Here is a 21,181-nt window from a genome sequence, read left to right as displayed (position 1 = left end):
CAACTTCCCAGAAGGCTGGTGGATGTCTTTTGTTCCTATAGAGGTTTTGCATTTAATAAGGACTTTGCACGCCTTGAATTTAACAACAAAGATTCAAGTCTTGGGTCCGTTCTTCCAGATGTTTGGTCTTTTCACCACAGCATCTGTTTCCTCTCTATAAATGGGAAATCCCTTCCTTTCAGAGCTGTGTGGAGCAGAACTCCATATGTAGCAGCCCCAACCAGAGGCAAGTGAGTGTATGACAGACCCTGGTATGAGGTTATTTCTGCAATAGGTTGGGACCATTCCTCAGTGAACATGTCCCCGATTCATGGTAGGTTATGTAGCTTCTCCACGATCCCAACTTGCCTAACGTGTCACAGCCTTTCTCCGGTTCCCTAGTTTTATAATTTCGGCACGCAAGCAGGCACAAGCCTACTCATCACATTGTGATCTTAGGGACCCACTCCTGGGCTCGACATCGACTCCACATGGAATCAAGCTCTGTTTCCCTCGAGGTTAGTGAACTCAAGGAAATGTGCGGATCCGAATAAAAGCCAAGTGCTAGAGCTTCGGCAGCACGTACTAAAATTGGAACCGAATAAAAGCCACGCCTCACACCGTGCGGGCAACATTCACAGGCTGAGGGCGGGGTCCCGGCGGCCCTGTTCCAATATGGAAGATCTGCAACTTCATACTGCTCTAGAAGTACCCTTCCCATTGGTTAATTCAGAGTTGGTTCTCCAATAATACTGACGTTTATTGGTCCAGCCAGAGCTGTTGCTGATGTGATTGGTGCAGCCGACATCGGGTTTAGCTCGCGGATTTTTTAAACATAACCGGGTTCCAGGAAATGAAGGAAAAGGACGGAAAAATCCCAGCCAGACTGGGGGCGGGACTAAGAACGCAAAAGCCCGTATTGGTTCTTCTGGGACCTAAGGGAGGTCCGTAAGCACTTCTTTCTCGTGATTAGTCTGAGTCGGGGAAAGGAGGCGGGTAGTTACGTAAATCGGCAGAAGCGCTTGCTTCCATTGGTCAATTCCAAAGGAAGGCGGGGCGTTCGTGGCGGCTGATTGGTGTATGAAGTGAAGTGGGAGGGACTCTAGACCGGAGGTTTTGTTGTGAGGGTCGGTTGTCAAGCAGCGACCAATCAGGGCAAAGGATGGAGGCAAGTGGGGGTCGCGCCTGGAGGGAAGCCTTGGCCTCTAGAGCTACAGCTTCAGGTAGAGTGGCCCTCGGGGTCTTGGAGGCAAAGGGAAGATGGCCCTAGTCTTCGCCGAGCCTGGAGGGGACAGTCCCGTCACCGGAAGAAGGCTCTCGGCCAGGGCAGGCTGGAGCCAGTGCCTCTCAAGACAGAGGGGCGGAGGGTCAAGCGAAGCTGAGGGACCCGTGGCAGATTTGGGATGAGCGAGCAGGACGGGTGTGTGGAGGCCGGGGAGAGAAAGCTGGTGGGCCGGAAGCAGAGCTGAGGGTATGCGGAGGACTGTATTGAGTTGGGGCTCAAGAAACAGGAGAGCGAATGAATGGGGGACTCTGGTAGCAGCGAGAAAAGAGAAGTAAAGAGGGTCTGGCGAAGCATGACCGACTAAGGGAGCTCAAGATGTGCCAGAATGGAAGCATAGGCAACAGGAGAAAGAGAATCCAGGGAGAGGGCGCCTGGGCAAGAGATGAAGGGCCGTGGCTGTGGGAAGGCTCCATCCATGCTGTGGCCTTTTAGAATTGAGGAGTCATCCCGACTCACACCTAGACTGTAGACTCAATTCCTAGCTATGCCCTTGAGAGTTGCAGGGAGTGGGCGTGGCTGGAGATGAAGGAAGCAAAGAAGATTGGACTCTCAGAATCCTCTCAAAAGCCACCCCCCCCCCCGTGTGTGTGTGTGTGTTTGTCTGTCTGTCTGACTGTCTGCCAGTCTCTCTATTCATCACTGTGTATCTCTCTGCCTTTTGGATGGGCCCCTAAACATAGCCTCAGATTCCAGTGCCCCATCCAGTGCTCATGAGGTGCAAATCTAAGTGGACTGCAGATATGTGGTCCTCTCTGCCCCATTGTAGGTGCTGGCACTTAAGACACCCAGCATCCCAGAGGCACTGCTGTAGGCCTCTGAGAAGTCAGCCCCCTACACCTCTCTGCCTCTCCATCCCGTCCACCGTCTGTCTGTCTGTCTGTCTGTCTTTCTTCCTTTCTTCCTTCTCCTCGAAACAGGAACTGATGGAGATTTGCCTACCTCTAGCTGGCCTCTTGAGTGCTGACGTTAAAGACGTGGGTCACCAGGCCCAGCTACTTAGGGAAGGTCTTTGGGCTCTAAGTCACAGGTTTTTCCCAGACACGGTGCACACTGCAGCTCCAGGCCCTGGAGGCTTTGGTGGGTCTGTGTCAAGTGGCCTTGATGACCAAGGGACTCGAAGCTCACCTCAAGCAGTTTCTAACGCACCATCACCTCTGCTTGCATTCTAGCCCAGTGTTGAGCCGAGATGGCCCAAGCCTGACATTCCATGATCTGGGATCCTGACCTATGTGTACAGGCTGCTGCTTGCTAGCGGATGATCTAAACCACCAGGCAGACCTGGGCCAGGAGAGGAGGACTCTCTGCCTGGATGTGTGGGAACTCCCTGCCAACTTGATTGTCGGATCTGGGGGGGATCCACCCCCACCCCCACAGAGAAAGCACAATCTGTTTTGCGGGTGGGGTCTCAGGTGTCACCCCCTGAAGCATGGCCACCCCTGTGGTCACCAAGACTGCCTGGAAGTTACGTGAGTACTTTCCACTTTTCACCTATCACACTGTCGTCTTGTGAGCCGCCCATTGCTGAGTGGTCCCGGCTTTCAGCTCTGTCTCCTCTCCCCTGGCACAAGAGAGACGCACAGTCCTTGTTTTAAGGCAGACAGTTGTAAATCACACTGGGCAGGTGACTAAACAATCCTTCAGTAGAACAGAATCATCACACCTGTGCTCGGTACTGGCCCTGAGAGTCAGGTGAGGTCTGTCTAGTAAAGTCCTTTGTAAAGGCTTTCCATGGGCTGATGGGAAGGCCGAGGGCATTCCAGGAATCCCAGACCAGTTCCAAGTTCCTTTTCCTCCATTAGATGACAGTATCTTGGGATGGGGGTGGAGGGAAGGTCGCACAAACATGCTGGCAGGGCTCTGGAGTGAAATCAGGCAAAAATAGTTCAGAAGTCTTCGTCTAAATTATTTTCTTAGATTCTTTTCCTTTTCCTTTTTTTGAGCTGGGACGTCCCTATAGCTTTGGCTGGCTTGGACATGTCCTTCTGCCTCCCGTGTGCTGAGATTAAAGGACTGTGCCACCGTGCCAGGCTCTCTCGTATTCCGAAAAGTTATCGAAGACTCCAAAAGATTTCCATTTATGAGTCATACTTACCGTGTGTTCTCTTAGAAGACAGTACGGAGACATACGTGCACTCAAACCTGACAGGAGTGATGACGGCCACAGGTGGCCTGTCTTCCCAAAGACTCCCCTGGCGCAAATGAAAACACCCAAGGCCAATCCCATCCTAGCATTTAAGATAATAGCTCTGGCGCAAGGCCCTGGGTTCGGTCCCCAGCTCCGAAAAAAAGAACCAAAAAAAAAAAAAAAAAAAAAGATAATAGCTCTGGAGGACCCGCGTCTCCTCCGCCTCTCTCTCCAGCTGCTTGTCCTAGGCTTGGTGTGCCGTGCCTTCCACTCTGCTGGCAACTGTCCCTGGGCTGTTCTCAGGAGCAGATAAGGAGACTTTGGGCAAAGCTTTGTTGGGGACTCGGGTTTTCCAACTGCGAGGTCGGGATCATTTTCACGTTGTTCCCCGAAGCTGTAGGGTTCTGGGGAGGACCGTGTTAATGGCGACTTTAGGCAGAGTAGCTTTGTATTTACTGGAATTATGCATCCAACTCTTTAATGGCTTACTCTACCTGAAAGTGGAACCACGTGCTAGGGGGCAGGTGAGGGCCAAAATACCCAAGGTCACTGCATAGTGGGAGCTCAGCCTTGGGAGAGGAACAGGCAGGAATCAGAACCACAGCCATCTCTTTCCACTCCTGCTCTAATTCTGAGCGTGCCTTGAATCAGTTGATTACTGATGAGGGTAGAGGGGGCATGAGCAGCAAGTGCAAAGGCCCAAAACAGGAAGCTTCGTGCACTGGGAAGACTTACGGGAGACCACGGAGCCATCACACATCAGCAAGGAGAATGGGTTACCATGTAAACCTAGTGAGTTCTGCAGGGGCGCACGCCCACAAGACCCTTGTTATTAAAGACACCAAGCGTCAAAGTATTTGAGCAGCAGGCAGTGATATGATCAGGTATGCTGGGATCTGAGAGTTTCTTGAGCACAAAGGTTTTTGGGTATATAGGCTGGGGCTCTGGGGCTTCAGGGTGTGATGAGGATCAGAAGGCTCCTTACCCAGTGTGGGGTTGCTGAACCCCTGTCCCTTGTATCTGCCCCCTAGGATGTAAGTCCTTAGCACCTGTGGGCAGACAGAGTGATCCTCAGTTTTGGCTGAGTCGTGCCTGGCTATACTGCTGGGACTTGGGGGGTGCTGGTGGCTTCTGCTGGAGGGAGCAGCAGCCGTCATCTGGCCTGCAGGACACAGTGATGAATTTGATTTGTTTGCATAAAAATCCAGTAGCAGAGCATGGGCCATTGCCGCTTGGTGGTCTCTAAGCCAAACCAGAGAGGAAGACTCCTGTGAGGCATCCCTTTTGCTGGTCCCTGTGCTGTGTCTTCCTGTCCTTACAGGCTCCCATCAGCCCCTGCTTAAAGGGGAGTCATCCAAGCCTCATCCCCTGCCTGTCCCAGGCCCTGCCCAGGGTCCTTCTGATCCCCTGGAGCCTGAGGACAGGAAGCTCTCCTTCCACAGCCTCCCAGTGCCAGGCCTAGAGCTGATGCTTAGAAGTCCCTTCTGTTAGACTTTCATGGCTGTCTCTAAAGGTGGTCCCAAGGCTTGTTGACCTTTCTCTCTTTGCCTGGGGAGGGTGAGAACCCCAGCAGATGCCCGGGGCTCTCTGACGAATTCAGGGTGTGGCTGCAGAGAGCTCAGGAGCAGCTGCATTGCTCTCCTGCTGGGTTGGACGGATATGTAAGAGCTTATGGCTCAAGCTTGTGGGCAGCTGTCCCCAAGTATGCAGAGGACAAGACTGTAGTTGAGCTGAGAATTAGAGAGAGACCCTACTCCATTGGGTTCAGGTGGCAGGTCCTCCAGTACCTAAATTGGAAATGTCTGGGCTTGCAAGGAACTCTCACCCTGGTTGGGCCAGCTGTGCCCTGCCAGGCCCTTCAGGGAGGTGTCATTTCACAAATTAACTGTCTGGCTTTCCTGGCCTTGTTTTCCAATCTCAGTATGGCCTGCGGTTCACACAGAGCTACCCAGGCTGGGTAGAGGAGGGGATGGGAGGAGAGGGGACCCTTTACTAACAGCCATGGCGTTCCTTTTCCATGCCACTCAAGCCAGTTTCCAGCTCCTTTCGGGCACCTGCATATTGGGGTTCCCCTTACCCTCTCCTTTCTACTTGTTCCCAGAGGAGGCTGGAGACCCGGGACTGGCTGGAGGCCTAGTCTGCCTGCTGATTCTCTGCTGACTTGGTTCTTTCTGGAGCACTGATAAGGCCTCAAGTTCCCGCCTGTGTTCCCTACTTTGGCCCTCCCACCGTGGTCAGGCCTGGGGCTCAGGTGGACGGTCCACAGGCCTTATCTCCTATCTACAGGGTCAGCTTTTCCCCACCCAGCTCCTGCTGCCTCCTGCTATTATCTGTTTGGAACTACTCCCTGCCTTCCTGGGACCCTAATGGCCACCCTGTCCCTGTGGCCCCTCTTCTATCTGCATCTCAGCCCATTCCCAATGACCTGGCCCTGGGCCATCCTGTCTCCAGACAAGGACCCTCTCATAGACAGGATCCATGGTGTGTCCAAGGTCATGCAGCCAGTAGATTAACCCCTGATTAAGGATTCTGAATTGGTACCTAGGAACAACCGTCTAGACAGAGGTTGAGTTCTTCTCAAGGTGTCCCAGGTGGCTCTGCCTCTGGCGGCAGCTGAGCGGTCGAGAGACCCTCGGGTGATGCATGGTCTATTTTTTTTAAAACATTATTTTTAATGTTTTTTTATCACAAAAAAATATTATGAGTGTATCTGGATATTAGTGCTTAAGACAAGGTAGATAAAAATTGGAAGCCAGTTTTTAAAAAGTGAACTTCGTCTTCCCACAGTATCTGTGGTGATTGGTTCTAGGACGGCTCCACACAGATACAGTGATGTGCACGCGTGCACAGCAACCTGCTATGGCTGCCTTGACTCATCGCTGTTTCCTGTGATACTTAGCATAGTGCGATGTCGTTTGAATATTTCTTATATCGTAACGTTTATGGATGAGCAACGAGGAAAAGTCTATGTGTACTGATAAGGGCAGGTGCCTGTTTCCCCATGTTTCCCCACAAGGTCTTGCATGTGGCCCAGTCGGCCCGGATCTCATGATCCTTCGGCCTTAGCCTCCCACATGCTGAGTTTACAAATGTGTACCCCGTGCTCAGCATAATGGATGTGCCTGTCCAAGCATCCCCATCAACAGTTGGTTGAATATGAATGTATGGAGGGTGTGCTGTGCCTCGGGAACTCGAGAAAGCGACCTAGCAGGGCAGGCTGAGGTGGTGAGACAGTCACCTCAGCCTCTGGCTCACACTTTGCCTTGCTGCTCCTGAAACTAGTGGGGGTTGTCTGGGCGTCCTGCTCAGAACTGGTGGCTGAGCATTCTCCATATGGCCTGTCAAAGTCCCCTGACCACTTTTCCTCCCTCCTGTCCTATGTAGAAGAGATCGTCGCCCATGCCAGCAATGTGTCCTCCTTGGTGCTGGGCAAGGCCTCGGGGCGGCTATTGGCCACTGGTGGGGATGACTGTCGAGTCAACCTGTGGTCCATAAACAAGCCTAACTGTATCATGGTAAGTGATGACGCACCCCACCCGGGGCGGGGGAGGGGCGAGCACCCTCTACAGGCACTGCTGATCCCAGCACACATTAGTGCTACCCCAGTTGTCTGCTCAGTAAGGCCCAGGATAGCCCAGGACAGCTCTCAGGAAGCGGGATGATACAGTAGTCATGGGAAGGTTTAAATGAGCCCCACTCTCCAAGTGCCAGATGTGTGGGTCTACTTTTTTGTCTAAAGAAAGGATCAGAGGGGACTCTGTTGGAGGCCATTGTTTAAGCAGTTTTATTGGTCACACACCATATACAGGCTGCTTTCCAAGGCAGGCCAGCACAAGCAGGAGGGAAAACCAGTCATTTTCAGGCAGTTCTATTGGCCAGAGATGACCAGGTTTTAGTCTGCACCTTTCTAAATAATGGAGTAGAAGCATACACATGTGTACACACATGGGTCTGGGAATACTACCTTCCTCTAGTGTGACCTGGTTCTTCAGAAGGACAGTGTCATGAGGATTTTCCTATGCCAACAAATAATGACTTAGAGTGTGCTTTTACATGGCCGCTTTGGTATCCACCGCTGAGATGAGCTGCAATTAGCTTAGCCACACCCTGTCATCAGCAGGGCTGCTGGCTCCAGCTCTTAGCTTCTGCTAAACCACACTATGTCAGACATTTTCATTTGGCCAAACCTTTGAGCAGGCCCAGAGGATGCAGTTCTGAGAAGCTGTCCCGGCAGCTCCAGGAGTCACTTCATACTTTCACCTGCAGCATGGGAGCATGGCTGTGCTCATGTTCTCTCGAAACATCCGAAGCAATTGTCATGCTTTTGACTTTTGACCAAGTAAACAAACAAACAAACCACAAACCGGGGGAGTTGGTAGCTGTTAGGGAAAGCTTGGTTATTTCAGAGATTTTTGTGAGACTGAGTGAAACCGAGATCACAGCCAGTATGTCCGGTTTTTCTAAGAGGAGAATCATTTAGTTGTTCATTTGTTTGTTTTTGTTTTTATTGTTATTCTTTTTTTATTTTTGTGGTGTGTGTGGTGTGTGTGTGTGTGTGTGGTGTGTGTGTGTGTGTGTGTGTGTGTGTGTATGGTGTGTTTGTATGTTTTGCCTGCATGTATGTCTGTGCACCATGTGCATGCAGTGCCCATAGAAGCTAGAAGGGGGCACTGGATCTCCTGGAACTGGAGTTACAGATGATTGGTAGCTGTCATGTTGGTGGTGGGCATTGACTCCAGGGCCTCTGGAGGAACAGCCAGTGCCCTTAACCACTGAGACATTTCCTGAGCCCCTGTTTTTGTTTTGTTTGTGGGAATCAAGTGTTTTCATTCCTCATAAAATGCAAAAGCAGTATCCATCAATTGAAAAGTAATCAGCACAGGCTAGATGGGTGGTTCAGTGGTAGAGAGCTTGCCTATATATTTTTCTAGAAAATAAAACAGAAGTTCACCAAAAGATCAAAAGGTCACTGCTGAAGTACTTCTCCCTTCAGTGACTTCTGTGTCCTCTCTGGACATAATTAAGCCGCCTCCTGTGTTCTGGAATTTAGTCCGTGGAAAAGAGGATACATTCATTTCCCCATGTACTCCACTGTAGCCCTGTGGAGCTCAGTCCTTTTCGTGTTTGAAGGGTTACTATGGAGGACATTTACATGGACTCCAGTTTCTTGCCATGAATAACCTTGGGTTTGTGCTGGTAGAGAATAAGGTCCCTGAAGAATTGTGGTGCTGTTGTATTTTTGAGGCGGGGTCGTACTGTGTAGCCCAGGCTGGCCTTGAGCTTGGAGAGTCTCCGCCTCGGAGACCAGGGATGATCCTTACTGCTGAGATCTCAGATGTGTTCCGACACCCAGCCTTGGATTGTGGGTTTGAGGAGAGCGTGCTGCCTTCCCTGTGGGTTGCTTTTGCCCAGTTGTGACTCTGGAGTGGACTCATGCAGACCTTCCACTATAAGCTGCTGCTGCAACTGCAGGCTCAGGCACGGGTGCTGAGGACCACCCCCATGCCCCATCGCCTTAGTAAACACTGGTGAGATGGCCACAGTGCTTTGAGGAGTTGACATTGAGCAGAGGGTGACAGGCACCTTGGACTTGGGTTCCAGTCTTCTCTTCCAAAGCTGAAGATGACAGCACCTCCCACTTCCTGGCCCAGCTCTCTTTGCTCCGTGTGCTCTAGACACGCAGGAACCTACTAGTTCTCCAGCAGACCCTCCCAGGGCCCCGGGAGTGCGAAGCAGGCACTCCCAGGGAGCCAGGCACCCACAGGCAGGCAGTGGAGATGCATTCCTAGCTTGCTGCGGCCTCTCTGATCAGAGCAGACAGATGGGGATAGCCTGGATGGGCTCATTCAAACTCCGGGGTAAAAGTTCAACATCTCTTCATGTTGATCCCCTGCTCCTGTCTAGTGGCCCAGAGTCATTTCTATAGGCGACATCCATGCCAGGAGCACTATAGAAAGGATAAGGTTCCTGGGGTTTGGGTTGAGTTTGGCTCCTTTTTTTCTTCTAGTCTCAGTATATAGTCCAGACTGGCCTGGAACTCATCCTCCTGCCTCTGTCTCCCAAATGCTAGAGTCTCTGGTGTTTGAAGGGCTGCTTCATCCATTGTGCTGGTGAGCCACGATGGTCAGCTGAGTTAGGGTATAGGTGGGGCCCCAGAGAACAGCTCACCACATGTTATTTCTTACAGAAGCCATTCTCAGGGACCTAAGTCTGGAGCAGTGGCGGGGGGCTCCCCTGCAGTTCACTGGAGCTGCCACCCTCTCTCTGCAGAGTCTGACAGGTCACACGTCCCCCGTGGAGAGTGTCCGCCTCAACACCCCTGAGGAGCTCATCGTAGCTGGTTCCCAGTCGGGCTCCATCCGCGTCTGGGACCTGGAAGCTGCTAAAAGTAGGCCTTTCTCCTTACTGTCCTGTGTGTGGGTCCCACCAGCTTGGGCATTGGGCGCCAGCTCCAGGAGATCTGGGTGCTTTGTCCCTGAGCACTGAGCAGAGTGGGTGGCAGGCCACATTGTCAACCCAGCAGCGGTAGGCACTGCCATCCCCAGCTGGTGACATGAGGAGATGCCCAGGTGACAAACAGTGAGGTGTGTACATATTCACGCTCAGACCCCGCAAGGACAGCAAGTGCTAGGGGGTGGCCTGCAGGACATGTGAATAAGTTGACTGCCATGTGGGGAGAGCCAGAAAATACGGTGAGCCTCCCACCCTGGGTGGGTGTCGGGTGCTGATCTGTTTGCTTCTCTTCCCTTTGTCTTCATTTAGTTTTTCACCTTAACCAGGACTAACACGTGTTCTGGAAGTTTATTGTATCATGAACTTTGATAGCAGGCATTAGGTTGATGAAGCCTTCGCCCTAATCCTTCCTTTCTGTCGTGCCCACAGCACCACCATCGCTTTCCTAAGCCCACAGCATTGCACTTTCTTTCCCCTTTAGAACAACCAAACAAAACCAGGCTGGCCCTCACAGCAGTGCCTGCCCAGAGCTCAGCACTCAGGCCAGAGAATTGCTGTGGAGTAGACGCCCAGCCTAGCCTATGGTGTAAGACGCCTCACTTCAACCAAACAAATAGGAAATCCTCAAAAAAACCTGTACCCTCCTGCAGTTCTCAGCAGCCATCCTAGGCTGGAGCCCGTTGTCCACATTTATCTTCCTGTCTTTGCAGACCATTTACATGGTCGGTATTTGTGCTGTAAGAACCCCAAGTGTTTGGGTTCTAAGTTGGTTTTCCTGGGGTGAACAACTGCTCCTTTTCCCGCATACGTTTTCAGAATCCCGGTCCATATCACAAGCACGCTCTTAGAGGAGCCGACTTCCGGCCCCTCCTCTAGTCCAGCTCTGTCCTCCTCGGGCCCAGTGAGTGCTTGGGAGGCCTGAGGTTGCAAACTAGCCATCACCCATGGCCTCCTCACCTCTGTCTTAGCTGTCCTGTGGTTTGCAGTTCTTCCCTGGTCTCCTCTTCTCCAGATGGAGGGAGCTTGGTGTGGTATCACACACGCCTAGAGTCTGAGCTCTCAGGAGGCAGAGGCAGAGGCAGGAAGATGGCAAGCTCAAGTTTGTCCTGTGCCAGTGTAGAGGCAAGTGCCTAGCTTAGTGGTAGGGCCCTTGTTTGGCATATGGGAGGCCCTGGTCTGGTCTCTGGCACTGAGGGTGAATGGCAGGCACAGCGTTAGAGACCCTCCATGACTGAAGGCCACTCTGTAGAGTTCAAGTGTAGAGTTCTATTGGAAATAGTTACTATTGGGATTTCGAAGGTGCCACTGAACTGCTTTTGGGTTCCAGAGTTGCTGGTGGAGTCCGGTGCTGTTTTTCCTGCCTTAACATGGGCCCTGCTTCTGCCTTCCCTCTTCCTCCTTCAGTTTGTAAGATGCCACTTAGGCCTCACTGCTACAAGCCCTTCTTCTGTGGGTGTGTTCTCACATCTGAGCTTGGACCTCGAAACTCACATCCTGGGTTGTGGCCACACAGAGTCTCAGTCCCAGCCCCAGCAGCCCCACAGATTTGTCAGAGGAGTCTGGAACTTGATGTGAAGTCCCACCCTACCCCTGCACTGTAGTACTGACCGCAACTCAGCATGGCCTTCCAAACATAGCTCTGCCGACCTTGGGAGAGCTGAGTGGAGTCGCTTTGCTTGCTTCTGGAGCCCCTTGCTGCATCTCAGAGGCCCCAGCCTCCTCTGTCCAGTGAGAGGCAAAGTCTGAAAGGTGCTCTGCCCAGACTCTGCCAGAGCAGTAGCACTGGCGTGTGTGCCCGGCAGTGAGCGTGAGCTCAGGAATGGTGGTTTTGTGTTGTGAGCTCCAGGGAAGATGGCATCCTTAGTCCTCTGGAGTGACTGCATGTTGATGATGTAGTGAGTACCCTCATGACAAACGGCTGTGCGCTGTGTCTTAGCAGATGTTCTTTGCCCAGGCCACATCAGGCCTCAGCAAATTTTGTGCTTATCACTGGACATGAGAGGCAGGGAGGACCACACCACGATGGCAGGCTCTGTCTCCAGCGAATATCACTACTCTTCATGCTTTGCCAAAGGGAAAAGCTACAAAGCCACAGCCCACCCAGGCTTCCTCAGCCACTGTGCTCCTGGGAGAGGAGAGTGATGCTTTTGTATAGCAAGGTGGGAATGAATTATGGTTAGCAGGCTCCCCGTTCTGATAGATGGGCAGACAGACCATCAGGGCACAGGGCTTAGTGAGAACCCTGAGGCTATTGGTGGCAGAACTCCTGCCCCCACCCCCAAACCATGCTCTCTGCTGTCCATTTACGACCTCAGTGAACAATCCTCAAGCTTGTCCTCAGAAGGGAGAGCTAAGATCTCACAGCCACTGCCATCCCACTGGCCAAAGAGATGAGAATCCAGAGAAGCTTCAGGTACACAGGGGTTTCTGACAGAGCCACAATTAACCGTGGAGGATGTGGGAGGAGGCTGAACAACCTTGGAGGCCTTGGTGGTCCCCACATGTGCAGACAGTTCCAAGTCTCTTCCACTCAGCAGTCCCTAGAGCCTGTGACCAAGGCTAGGCATCCCCTGGGAAAGGCAAGTAAGGGCAGAAGTCAGGGCAGAAGAATGTGGTCCTGCCAGCTTTCCATGGTACAACTGGGAGGTAAGGGCGCAGTCCTGCTGATCCCACAGGAAGGCACCCACACCTCAGGCAGCTGGCCAGTGTTGAGTGGGCCCCACCAGCCTCTGGTATCTTGAGTTTCCCTTGCTGTGGCAGCAAGACAAGAGTTGGCTAGGGCAGCATGTTAGCCAGGCTTCCTGAACTTGGAGCAATGCAAGACAGCTAAGGAGCAGGAAAAGTCAGAGGCTCAGTGTGGGGCGTAGTTGAGTTGGACATCTACCACAGATGAGTCACCATGGCAGAATCCTTAGGCATGAGAAGGAGGCATTGTCCCAGCTGCAGTGCCCACCAGAGGGCAAGCGTGGAGCTAAGACAGTAGACCTGGGCCCCAGCTGATGGCTGGCATGGGCACTGTTCCCTTTGTGCTATTCCTGCCTGGGCAGCTCGGCTCCAGTTCACTGCTGAGGCCCAGAGCTCCAGAGGTAGCACTTGACCTCTGCTGGCCATCCTCAGGCGTCATCCACCCACCTCTAGCCTTGTCAGTGGGACTCTGACAGAGTCAGCCAAAGCTGAACAGCAGAACTGCTCAGTGGATGTGCAGTGATGGAGGCACCCGATGGCCATAGTTCTGAGTGGTGCATCTTCTCAGACCAGAAGATGGGGAGGACTCGTGCTCTGAGGTAGGGGAAGGATGAAGGTCAGAGGACAGACTGGAGGAGGTGAAGGCAGGCCTACGGAGGAAAACTGGACTGGAGGAGGTGAAGGCAGGCCTATGGAGGAACTGGACTGGAGGAGGTGAAGGCAGGCCTATGGAGGAACTGGACCGGAGGAGGTGAAGGCAGGCCTATGGAGGAAAACTGGACTGGAGGAGGTGAAGGCAGGCCTATGGAGGAAAACTGGACTGGAGGAGGTGAAGGCAGGCCTATGGAGGAAAACTGGACTGGAGGAGGTGAAGGCAGGCCTATGGAGGAAAACTGGACTGGAGGAGGTGAAGGCAGGCCTATGGAGGAACTGGACTGGAGGAGGTGAAGGCAGGCCTATGGAGGAACTGGACTGGAGGAGGTGAAGGCAGGCCTATGGAGGAACTGGACTGGAGGAGGTGAAGGCAGGCCTATGGAGGAACTGGACTGGAGGAGGTGAAGGCAGGCCTATGGAGGAACTGGACTGGAGGAGGTGAAGGCAGGCCTATGGAGGAACTGGACTGGAGGAGGTGAAGGCAGGCCTATGGAGGAACTGGACTGGAGGAGGTGAAGGCAGGCCTATGGAGGAACTGGACTGGAGGAGGTGAAGGCAGGCCTATGGAGGAAAACTGGACTGGAGGAGGTGAAGGCAGGCCTACGGAGGAACTGGACTGGAGGAGGTGAAGGCAGGCCTACGGAGGAACTGGACTGGGACCTGCAGTCCCACTTTGAGTGTTGGGTAGTTGGTGTTTATTTTCTCATTGTTCAGTTTTCATTGTAAACCAACTGAAGGTCAGAGAACGTAAGTGATAGCCTAGAGTCACACAGCAATTAGGCAGAGCCAGAACAGGGAACAGATCTCGTTTTGTCAGGCCGCGGAGCTCATCCCAGTGTAGATGGGTGGGTTCTGCAGTAGTTACTCAGGTCATCTGTGCTTGGATCTTTACGTACCTGTGGAGTTCACTCCCTTTTAAACCTTGGTATAACCTAGGGATTGCTGGACTCGATAGCCCTCGGCCTACCACTCACGGGCTGGTAGGCTTTATCTGGGCAGTGGAAACATAAAACTTTCAAAAAGCAAGACAGGAGATAGACTTGAACACTGCCTGGAATATTCTGAGACAAGTTTGCCACCCGGCCTGCCAGACCTTAATGGATTAGATGTGGCACCAGGACAGCAGTAGATGACTAGTCTGTCCTCCATTCTCACTTGATTTAGGGCCATCGTCAAGGTCACTTGTATAGGTGCACCCCACTGGGCATTGTGAGTCCCAGCCATGCCCTCCTCTTGCCCATGGCTGCATTCGGCCGATGCTGTGCCTGGTGTTCCTGGATTCGTTAGCCAAGCAGCTTCCCCAATGGCAGCCTCTCTCTGCTCTCTCCTTGGTACTGTCCTGGGGGTTATTCACCCAGTATGGTAACTCCATGGCCATGTGACCTGGCCATTGTGACTACTGTTGCCCAGAGGCCATGGTACACATAGACTATAGGGAATGCTGTGTGGTTTTTTGGGGGACGTGAGTAGTGACAAAAATGACTGTAGAACTCTCAGGGTGGCAGGGCTCTGGTTGATCTCCCGTTTTCACATCAGCATCCCAGTTTCTGTGCCAAAGAGTGCACACATATGGACTTAGCTGCCTTCTGCTGGCAGCCAACACTTAACACAGCACGTCTGCTTTATCTTGCTTCATTAGTTCTTCGAACACTCATGGGCCACAAAGCCAACATCTGCAGCCTGGATTTCCACCCCTATGGCGAATTTGTGGCCTCAGGTTCCCAGGACACAAACATCAAGGTGAGACACTCTGCTGCTCATCTCCCAATATTATCAAGTATAAGGGACAAGGTAACATCCTCACCATCCTTGGGACAGAGGACCTGTGGACTCAGGCCAGACACTTCAACTTGGGATCCCAGCTTGGGCAAACCTCCAACCTCTCTCTTTGGGGCTCAGTGACCTAGAGGTATTCAGAGTCCTCTCTGCCCAGAGCTGTACTGTACCCTCTGGTCTAGCTTCCAGTTACATAACTTTTTGTGGTTCACCTTTCCTACCCCCACCTCTGCTTCTCTCCCCTACAGCTTTGGGACATCAGGAGAAAAGGCTGTGTCTTCCGATATAGGGTAAGCATGGCCTGTGTTGGTTACCTGTGACCCCACACAGAGCTTGGGTCCACACTACAGTGGGGCTGGGGGGCTGCACTCCATTGTAGGTGACTCAGAGCAGACCTGAGTAGGAGGAAGTGCCGTGGGTGGTGTACTGGACCCCCAGCTTTCCCCAGTTCCTAGAGCCACATATAAACCACTCCATGCTTTGCTCAGGCAGTCAGAGGGCTGGTGTCCCGGGGCTGGGCTTCCTTCTTAGGTATGTGCAGTACTGCAGCTAACAGAATCTTTCCTAAGAGCTTTGGAAGAGACCATAAAGTGCCTTTAACATGTAACAAGCTGCATTTTTGTGTTTTCCTGGAGGCCTGGGAGAACACATAGAAAGTACATAAAGAAGTGTTCCTTGTGTCTCCTGGTATGACCATCCACCCTCTCTCTGTGGCTGGTCCCTAGGAAGGCCTTGTATTTGGGGGCAGGCAGCAGGGATGGGGAGGTATGAGATCCAGGCCCCTCTTTTCACTTTCCTCAGGGGCACAGCCAGGCTGTGCGGTGTCTCCGGTTCAGCCCTGATGGGAAGTGGCTGGCATCAGCAGCAGATGACCACACAGTGAAGGTAACTCCTGATGTGCACATGTAGGCTGTGCCCGGGTATCCTGATCACACACACAGGCTGGCTGTCCTGCTGACTGCGTTATGTGCCCCCACACTTGTTGAGAGTAGCGGGGGCTCAGGCCCCTCTCAGGCAGCTGGGTCTTACTCTTGCCGCCCTGGTCTAGCTTTGGGATCTGACGGCTGGCAAGATGATGTCCGAGTTCCCTGGTCATACAGGGCCTGTCAACGTGGTGGAGTTTCACCCCAATGAATATCTCCTTGCTTCTGGCAGCTCCGACAGGTGAGGAGATACCCTTTCATATGCCTGAAGGCCTACGTAGACTAAACTTAAGCCAGGATTGGTTCTTGGCCCCATCCCTCCCTGGCTAGTGTCCTGCTCCTGTGCTGACCTGTTAGGATCACACTCCCTAGTGGGGCACAGTGCAGGGGAGACCCCTGGCAATTGAGGCTAGCTAGCTCTGGGGCATAGCCTAGGTCCTCTTCCCCCTCCCCTCTGCATGCACAGGGCCATCCCTGCCCCAGACATCACTCCTAGTGCCCCTGCAGGGAGAGCCCTCGAGAGGCCCCGGATAACATGAGGGACTGGCTTCCTGTGGCCTCTTTGCAGGACAATCCGCTTCTGGGACCTGGAGAAGTTCCAGGTGGTGAGCTGCATTGAAGGGGAGCCGGGGCCTGTGAGGTAGGCAGAGCACTTGGGCCCTCTGTCCCTTAGTCAAGTAGTGGGATGTTGGTACGGGTGTTCTTTCCTGCCTCTGCTCCCGCTTCTCTGGCCTGGGCTCACCTGCTTTCTTGGTGTGGGGTACCAGCTAGGTGCCCTAGGACTGACAGCCATCTCTCAACTGGCCTAGGAGTGTTCTCTTCAACCCTGATGGCTGCTGCCTGTATAGCGGCTGCCAGGACTCGCTGCGTGTCTACGGCTGGGAGCCTGAGCGCTGCTTTGATGTGGTCCTTGTCAACTGGGGCAAGGTGGCTGACCTGGCCATCTGCAATGACCAGCTGGTGAGGGCTAACTCACCCACCACCTACCCTCCCCCTCATGCTCCCACCAAAAGAGCCTCCCAGGGTCTGGGCCCACTCCATACCAACTCTACCATGTCCTGCAGATAGGTGTGGCTTTCTCCCAGAGTAATGTCTCCTCTTATGTGGTGGACCTGACAAGAGTCACCAGGACAGGAACTGTGACCCAGGACCCTGTGCAAGCTAGCCAGCCTCAGACACAACAGACCCCTAACCCTGGTGTCTCCCTTCGCCGCATCTACGAGCGGCCCAGCACAACCTGCAGCAAGCCTCAGAGGTGGGTGCTGATGGCCCCGGCAGGATGTGTGTCCCAAGAAGGCTCCTGAACACTCGGCCCTTGGCCTCACTGAGGATCCTGGCCTCTCTCTGTTTGGCTCTGCACCTGCTAGGGTAAAGCACAACTCAGAGAGTGAGCGGCGCAGCCCCAGCAGTGAAGATGACAAGGATGAGCGTGAGTCGCGGGCCGAGATCCAGAATGCGGAGGACTACAATGAGATCTTCCAGCCCAAGAACAGCATCAGTGAGGCCATACCCTCTCCCACCTCTGGCATCTTGCTGTGGCTATATGCCCTAAGCCTTACCTGCTCTCCACATTCTTGCACCAGGCTGATTTCTAAAAGCGGGAACCCAGCTCCACTCACTGGTGGCTCCTGCCCACCCTCTGACCTGCTTTGAGCAGAGTCCATAGGTGCATATGGGTTCACTTTCTAGCCATGCATCTGTCTTGAGACCTCGGCCACATACAGAGCCTATTCCCAGAATGCTTATGGGAACCCTAGTATCAGCCCCCTTTGCCTTGGCAGGTCGGACACCGCCCCGGAGAAGTGAGCCCTTCCCAGCGCCCCCAGAAGATGGTGAGTTGGGCAGTGCTGGCCTCTAAGGACCAGGTCTTGACTCTCCTGGCCTAACCCCTGGCCTACCCAACTAGACCTTGTCCCTATACCTACCTAAAAGTGCCTATCGTGTGCCTGACCCTAGGGTCGACCCTGGAGGTAGTGTAAGCAAGGCAGGCAGGTGCTTCTTTGTAGTTCATGCCAGAATGTTTAGAGAAAAACATGCCCCTGGGGTGTATGCTGCTGAGGACTAGTCTACTGCAGACACGGGGTGATCAGGGCTCTGGGAGGCTTAGGGGCTGGTGAGCAGAGGGAGAGAAGAGCTGGGGTGGGGAGGGGTCAGAGGACCATCAGGACCCACACCTGGAGCAAGAGCCAGGGAGCCAAGTTTGAGGCTGAAGGGACAACCCAGTGTCTTTGGGATGGCAAAGGTCTATCCTCAAAGCATCCCTAGGGGACCCAGTGCCTCCTCCTTATCTTCATGAGACTGAGAATCTCTCTCTGTTTCCTGCTTACTGCACTCCTGATGGCAGGATTGTTGGAAGCTACTGGGTCCCATCCACACACATCCAAGAACAGCTCTTGCCTCAGCTTTCTAGGGCCCTCCTAACCTCCTGCTGGGCTCCCAGCTCCCCTCTGCCCATCTGCTGGCACCTGCTTCTCAGTCACAGATGTCATGAAGTCCCATTCTGTCCTCTGACCTCCTCCCACCAGGTCCCTCTAGGCTGGCATTGAGTCTTTCTTTTTTATTCGTAGACATAGCCACAGCAAAGGAGGCCTCGAAACCCAGCCCAGCCATGGATGTGCAGTTGCCGGTGCCAAGTGTAAGTCTGAGCAGAGGCATCCTATGGGTCTGAGCCAGGGTTGGGATCTTCCTGTCGGGAGCTGAGGGATGCCCAGCTGGTGCTAGCTCAGCCTCTGCTCCCTGCAGCAGGAGGTCCCAGCACGACCATCAGTCATGACTTCCACTCCTGCACCCAAGGGTGAGCCTGTCATCATCCCTGCCACGCGGAATGAGCCCATTGGCCTAAAGGCCTCGGACTTCTTGCCCGTGAGTGGGACCTGCCCAAGAGTGTGGTTGAGGGCTGAAAGGATGAGTGTGCTCTCTGCTCCTGTGCCAGCATCTGGGTACCATCCCCATAGGCCGTGAAGGTCCCCCAGCAGGCAGAGCTGGTAGATGAGGATGCCATGTCACAGATCCGCAAAGGCCACGACACTATGTGCGTGGTGCTCACCAGCCGCCACAAGAACCTGGACACTGTGCGAGCTGTGTGGACCACAGGAGATATCAAGGTGAGCGTGGCTCCTTAGCACCCGTTGCTTGGGCTTGAGGCTGAACAGAAGCCACACAGTGGGGCTCTGGGGTAGGGCAGCCTTGTGTTACAGCAGTCAGCTTCCATCAGATGTCACTGAGGTCAGGCTGCACCTTGCCCTCCTTGTTGGCACAATCTATTTACATGCCTCCAACCCTACTCACTCCCATCCCATCCTACCCTCTTAATGGAGCTTGTCTGCAGACATCGGTGGACTCTGCAGTGGCCATCAATGACCTGTCTGTGGTCGTGGACCTTCTGAATATTGTCAACCAGAAAGCGTAAGTAGCCTCGAGGAAGAGGAATGGGGTTGTCAGGGCTGGCTGATGGCATCATACTCAGCTGTCTCTCTAGCTCCCTGTGGAAGCTGGACCTGTGCACCACTGTGCTGCCCCAAATTGAGAAACTTCTGCAGAGCAAGTATGAGAGGTAGGGAGCCCCTCCAAACCCTGGAGCCATCAGAGTGGAAATGAGCATGTGTGTGTATGCCCCATCTGTAGAGGACCCCTCCTCTCTCTCTCTCTCTGACCATCTGTGTATGACTATTCATCTTGCTCTTGAAGCTATGTCCAGACTGGGTGTACCTCCCTCAAGCTGATCCTGCAGCGGTTCCTACCCCTCATCACTGACATTTTGGCAGCCCCGCCCTCTGTGGGTGTGGACATCAGCCGAGAGGAGAGGTAAGGGTCTGATGTAGCTCCTAGCCTCTGTGGGTGGCTGTGCCCACACAGCCTACAGACAGCAGCCTACAGTGCTCAGGATGCAGCGAGGACGGCAGAGCACAGACTTTCATGTCCCTGCACACTGCTGTGGCTTGGGGGACATTTTTGTGCTCTGGGGAGGGACTAGAGTGGTTCCGGGAGCAAAGCCCCAGACCTGGCAGGCATCATGGCCAGGTGGGGTGGCCTCTATCCTAAGGTGCTACCTTTTGGCCTACAGGCTGCATAAGTGTCGACTCTGCTTCAAGCAGCTCAAGAGCATCAGTGGCCTCGTCAAGAGCAGGTCGGGTTTGAGCGGCCGCCATGGCAGTGCCTTCCGTGAGCTGCACCTACTCATGGCCAGTTTGGACTGAGGAGCTCATGGTGGGAGCACCAGCAGCCCTCACTGGTTTGGCCTCACACTCTAGTTTGCTGTATGCTCGTGGCCTGTGAGCCTCAGCCTGGCCTCCACTCTTGCCCCGATGGCCATTCTGGAGGCATGGTTGCCAGCCTGCTGACCACCTTCTCAGATGTGGACTCAGTTCCTCTCCGCAGTCTTGTACCGCCCCTGCTTCTCAGGGCAACGCCAGCCTTGGAGCTGCTGCTGTAAATTATCAGGCAGATTTATTAAATTTATAACTGTTCCTGACTTCATATGAGAGGGATATCCATTGGCTCTCCCAGAAACACTGTGGCCTGCCCAGAAGTCTCTGGAAGCTGAGACTGTCCTACTCCAAACGCCAGTGCAGCCCCCAGCTGTGGCCAGCAGGGGACAGCAGAGTACTGGGCACAAAGCAAAGGGCTGCCTGGTCAGCTTCCCCTGGAGAAGTGGAAGTGGAACAGGTGAGGCCATAGATGTCTTAGCCACTCTCAGTTGTCCTTGGGTCTAGCTACCACTAGGTTAGCTAGCTAAGAGCCTGTTCTCACCCTCTCTCTGACCTCTGGATGCCGTGAGAGACTAGACCACAATGGTTGCATGACCTTGGAAGACTCTAGAATGGTTTTCACAGCCCACGGGAAACTACTTCTGTACTTGCTGGCCTCCCTGAGTCTGCCCTCCAGAACAGCTTGTTGATGCAGCCAGCAAGGAGGCCAGGAGCCCTTGGCAGTGTTCTCCAGGCACAAACACGCACGTAGGGACTGGGGTCAGTACTAGTGAGTTCTGTAGACTGGGAGGAAGCAGCGGTGGAGCTGGCAAACCTGGCAGGAGCGGTGGAGCTGGCAAACCTGGCAGGTGTTTGAAGCCTTTGTTTTCCTTGTGACATGAAGTGATACCACGACAGGAAGGGGTTGTGGGGGGGGAGGTGGGGGACACACTGTCTTCAGTATGGTCAGCCCGCAGTGGGGGGGGGGGACACACTGTCTTCTGTATGGTCAGCCCGCAGTGGGGTGGGGGGGGACACACTGTCTTCTGTATGGTCAGCCCGCAGTGGGGGTGGGGGGGGGCACACTGTCTTCTGTATGGTCAGCCCACAGTGG

At 53.8% G+C, this 21,181-nt stretch overlaps 1 protein-coding gene across 14 annotated transcripts; it reads left to right on the top strand.

Moving 5' to 3' along the window:
• Nucleotides 1-752: 752 nt before the first annotated feature.
• Katnb1 (katanin regulatory subunit B1) lies at nucleotides 753-20,356 on the top strand. Of its 14 annotated transcripts, none has more exons than XM_087594039.1 (20): nucleotides 753-923; nucleotides 2,434-2,730; nucleotides 6,774-6,904; nucleotides 9,660-9,777; nucleotides 14,821-14,921; nucleotides 15,206-15,247; nucleotides 15,759-15,842; nucleotides 16,006-16,121; nucleotides 16,449-16,520; nucleotides 16,690-16,840; nucleotides 16,945-17,135; nucleotides 17,248-17,378; nucleotides 17,662-17,712; nucleotides 18,448-18,515; nucleotides 18,626-18,742; nucleotides 18,835-18,984; nucleotides 19,209-19,285; nucleotides 19,359-19,433; nucleotides 19,568-19,684; nucleotides 19,944-20,356. In XM_087594039.1, the coding sequence occupies exons 2-20, from the start codon at nucleotides 2,691-2,693 to the stop codon at nucleotides 20,074-20,076; spliced, it is 1,965 nt and encodes a 654-aa protein (XP_087450165.1). In that variant the 5' UTR covers nucleotides 753-923; nucleotides 2,434-2,690; the 3' UTR covers nucleotides 20,077-20,356. The 14 variants fall into 14 exon arrangements, with proteins under 14 accessions (XP_087450165.1, XP_087450159.1, XP_087450155.1 ...); XM_087594033.1 differs by having other exon boundaries at nucleotides 18,623-18,742; XM_087594029.1 differs by having other exon boundaries at nucleotides 18,623-18,742; nucleotides 19,347-19,433.
• The last annotated feature ends 825 nt before the right edge of the window (nucleotides 20,357-21,181 follow it).

Source organism: Rattus norvegicus, chromosome 19, assembly GCF_021556685.1.
Source record: "Rattus norvegicus strain SHRSP/BbbUtx chromosome 19, alternate assembly SHRSP_T2T, whole genome shotgun sequence".
Classification (NCBI taxonomy): Eukaryota; Metazoa; Chordata; class Mammalia; order Rodentia; family Muridae; genus Rattus; species Rattus norvegicus.
The sequence above is the reverse complement of the archived record's forward strand: the minus strand, read 5'-3'. Positions and strand labels throughout refer to the sequence as shown.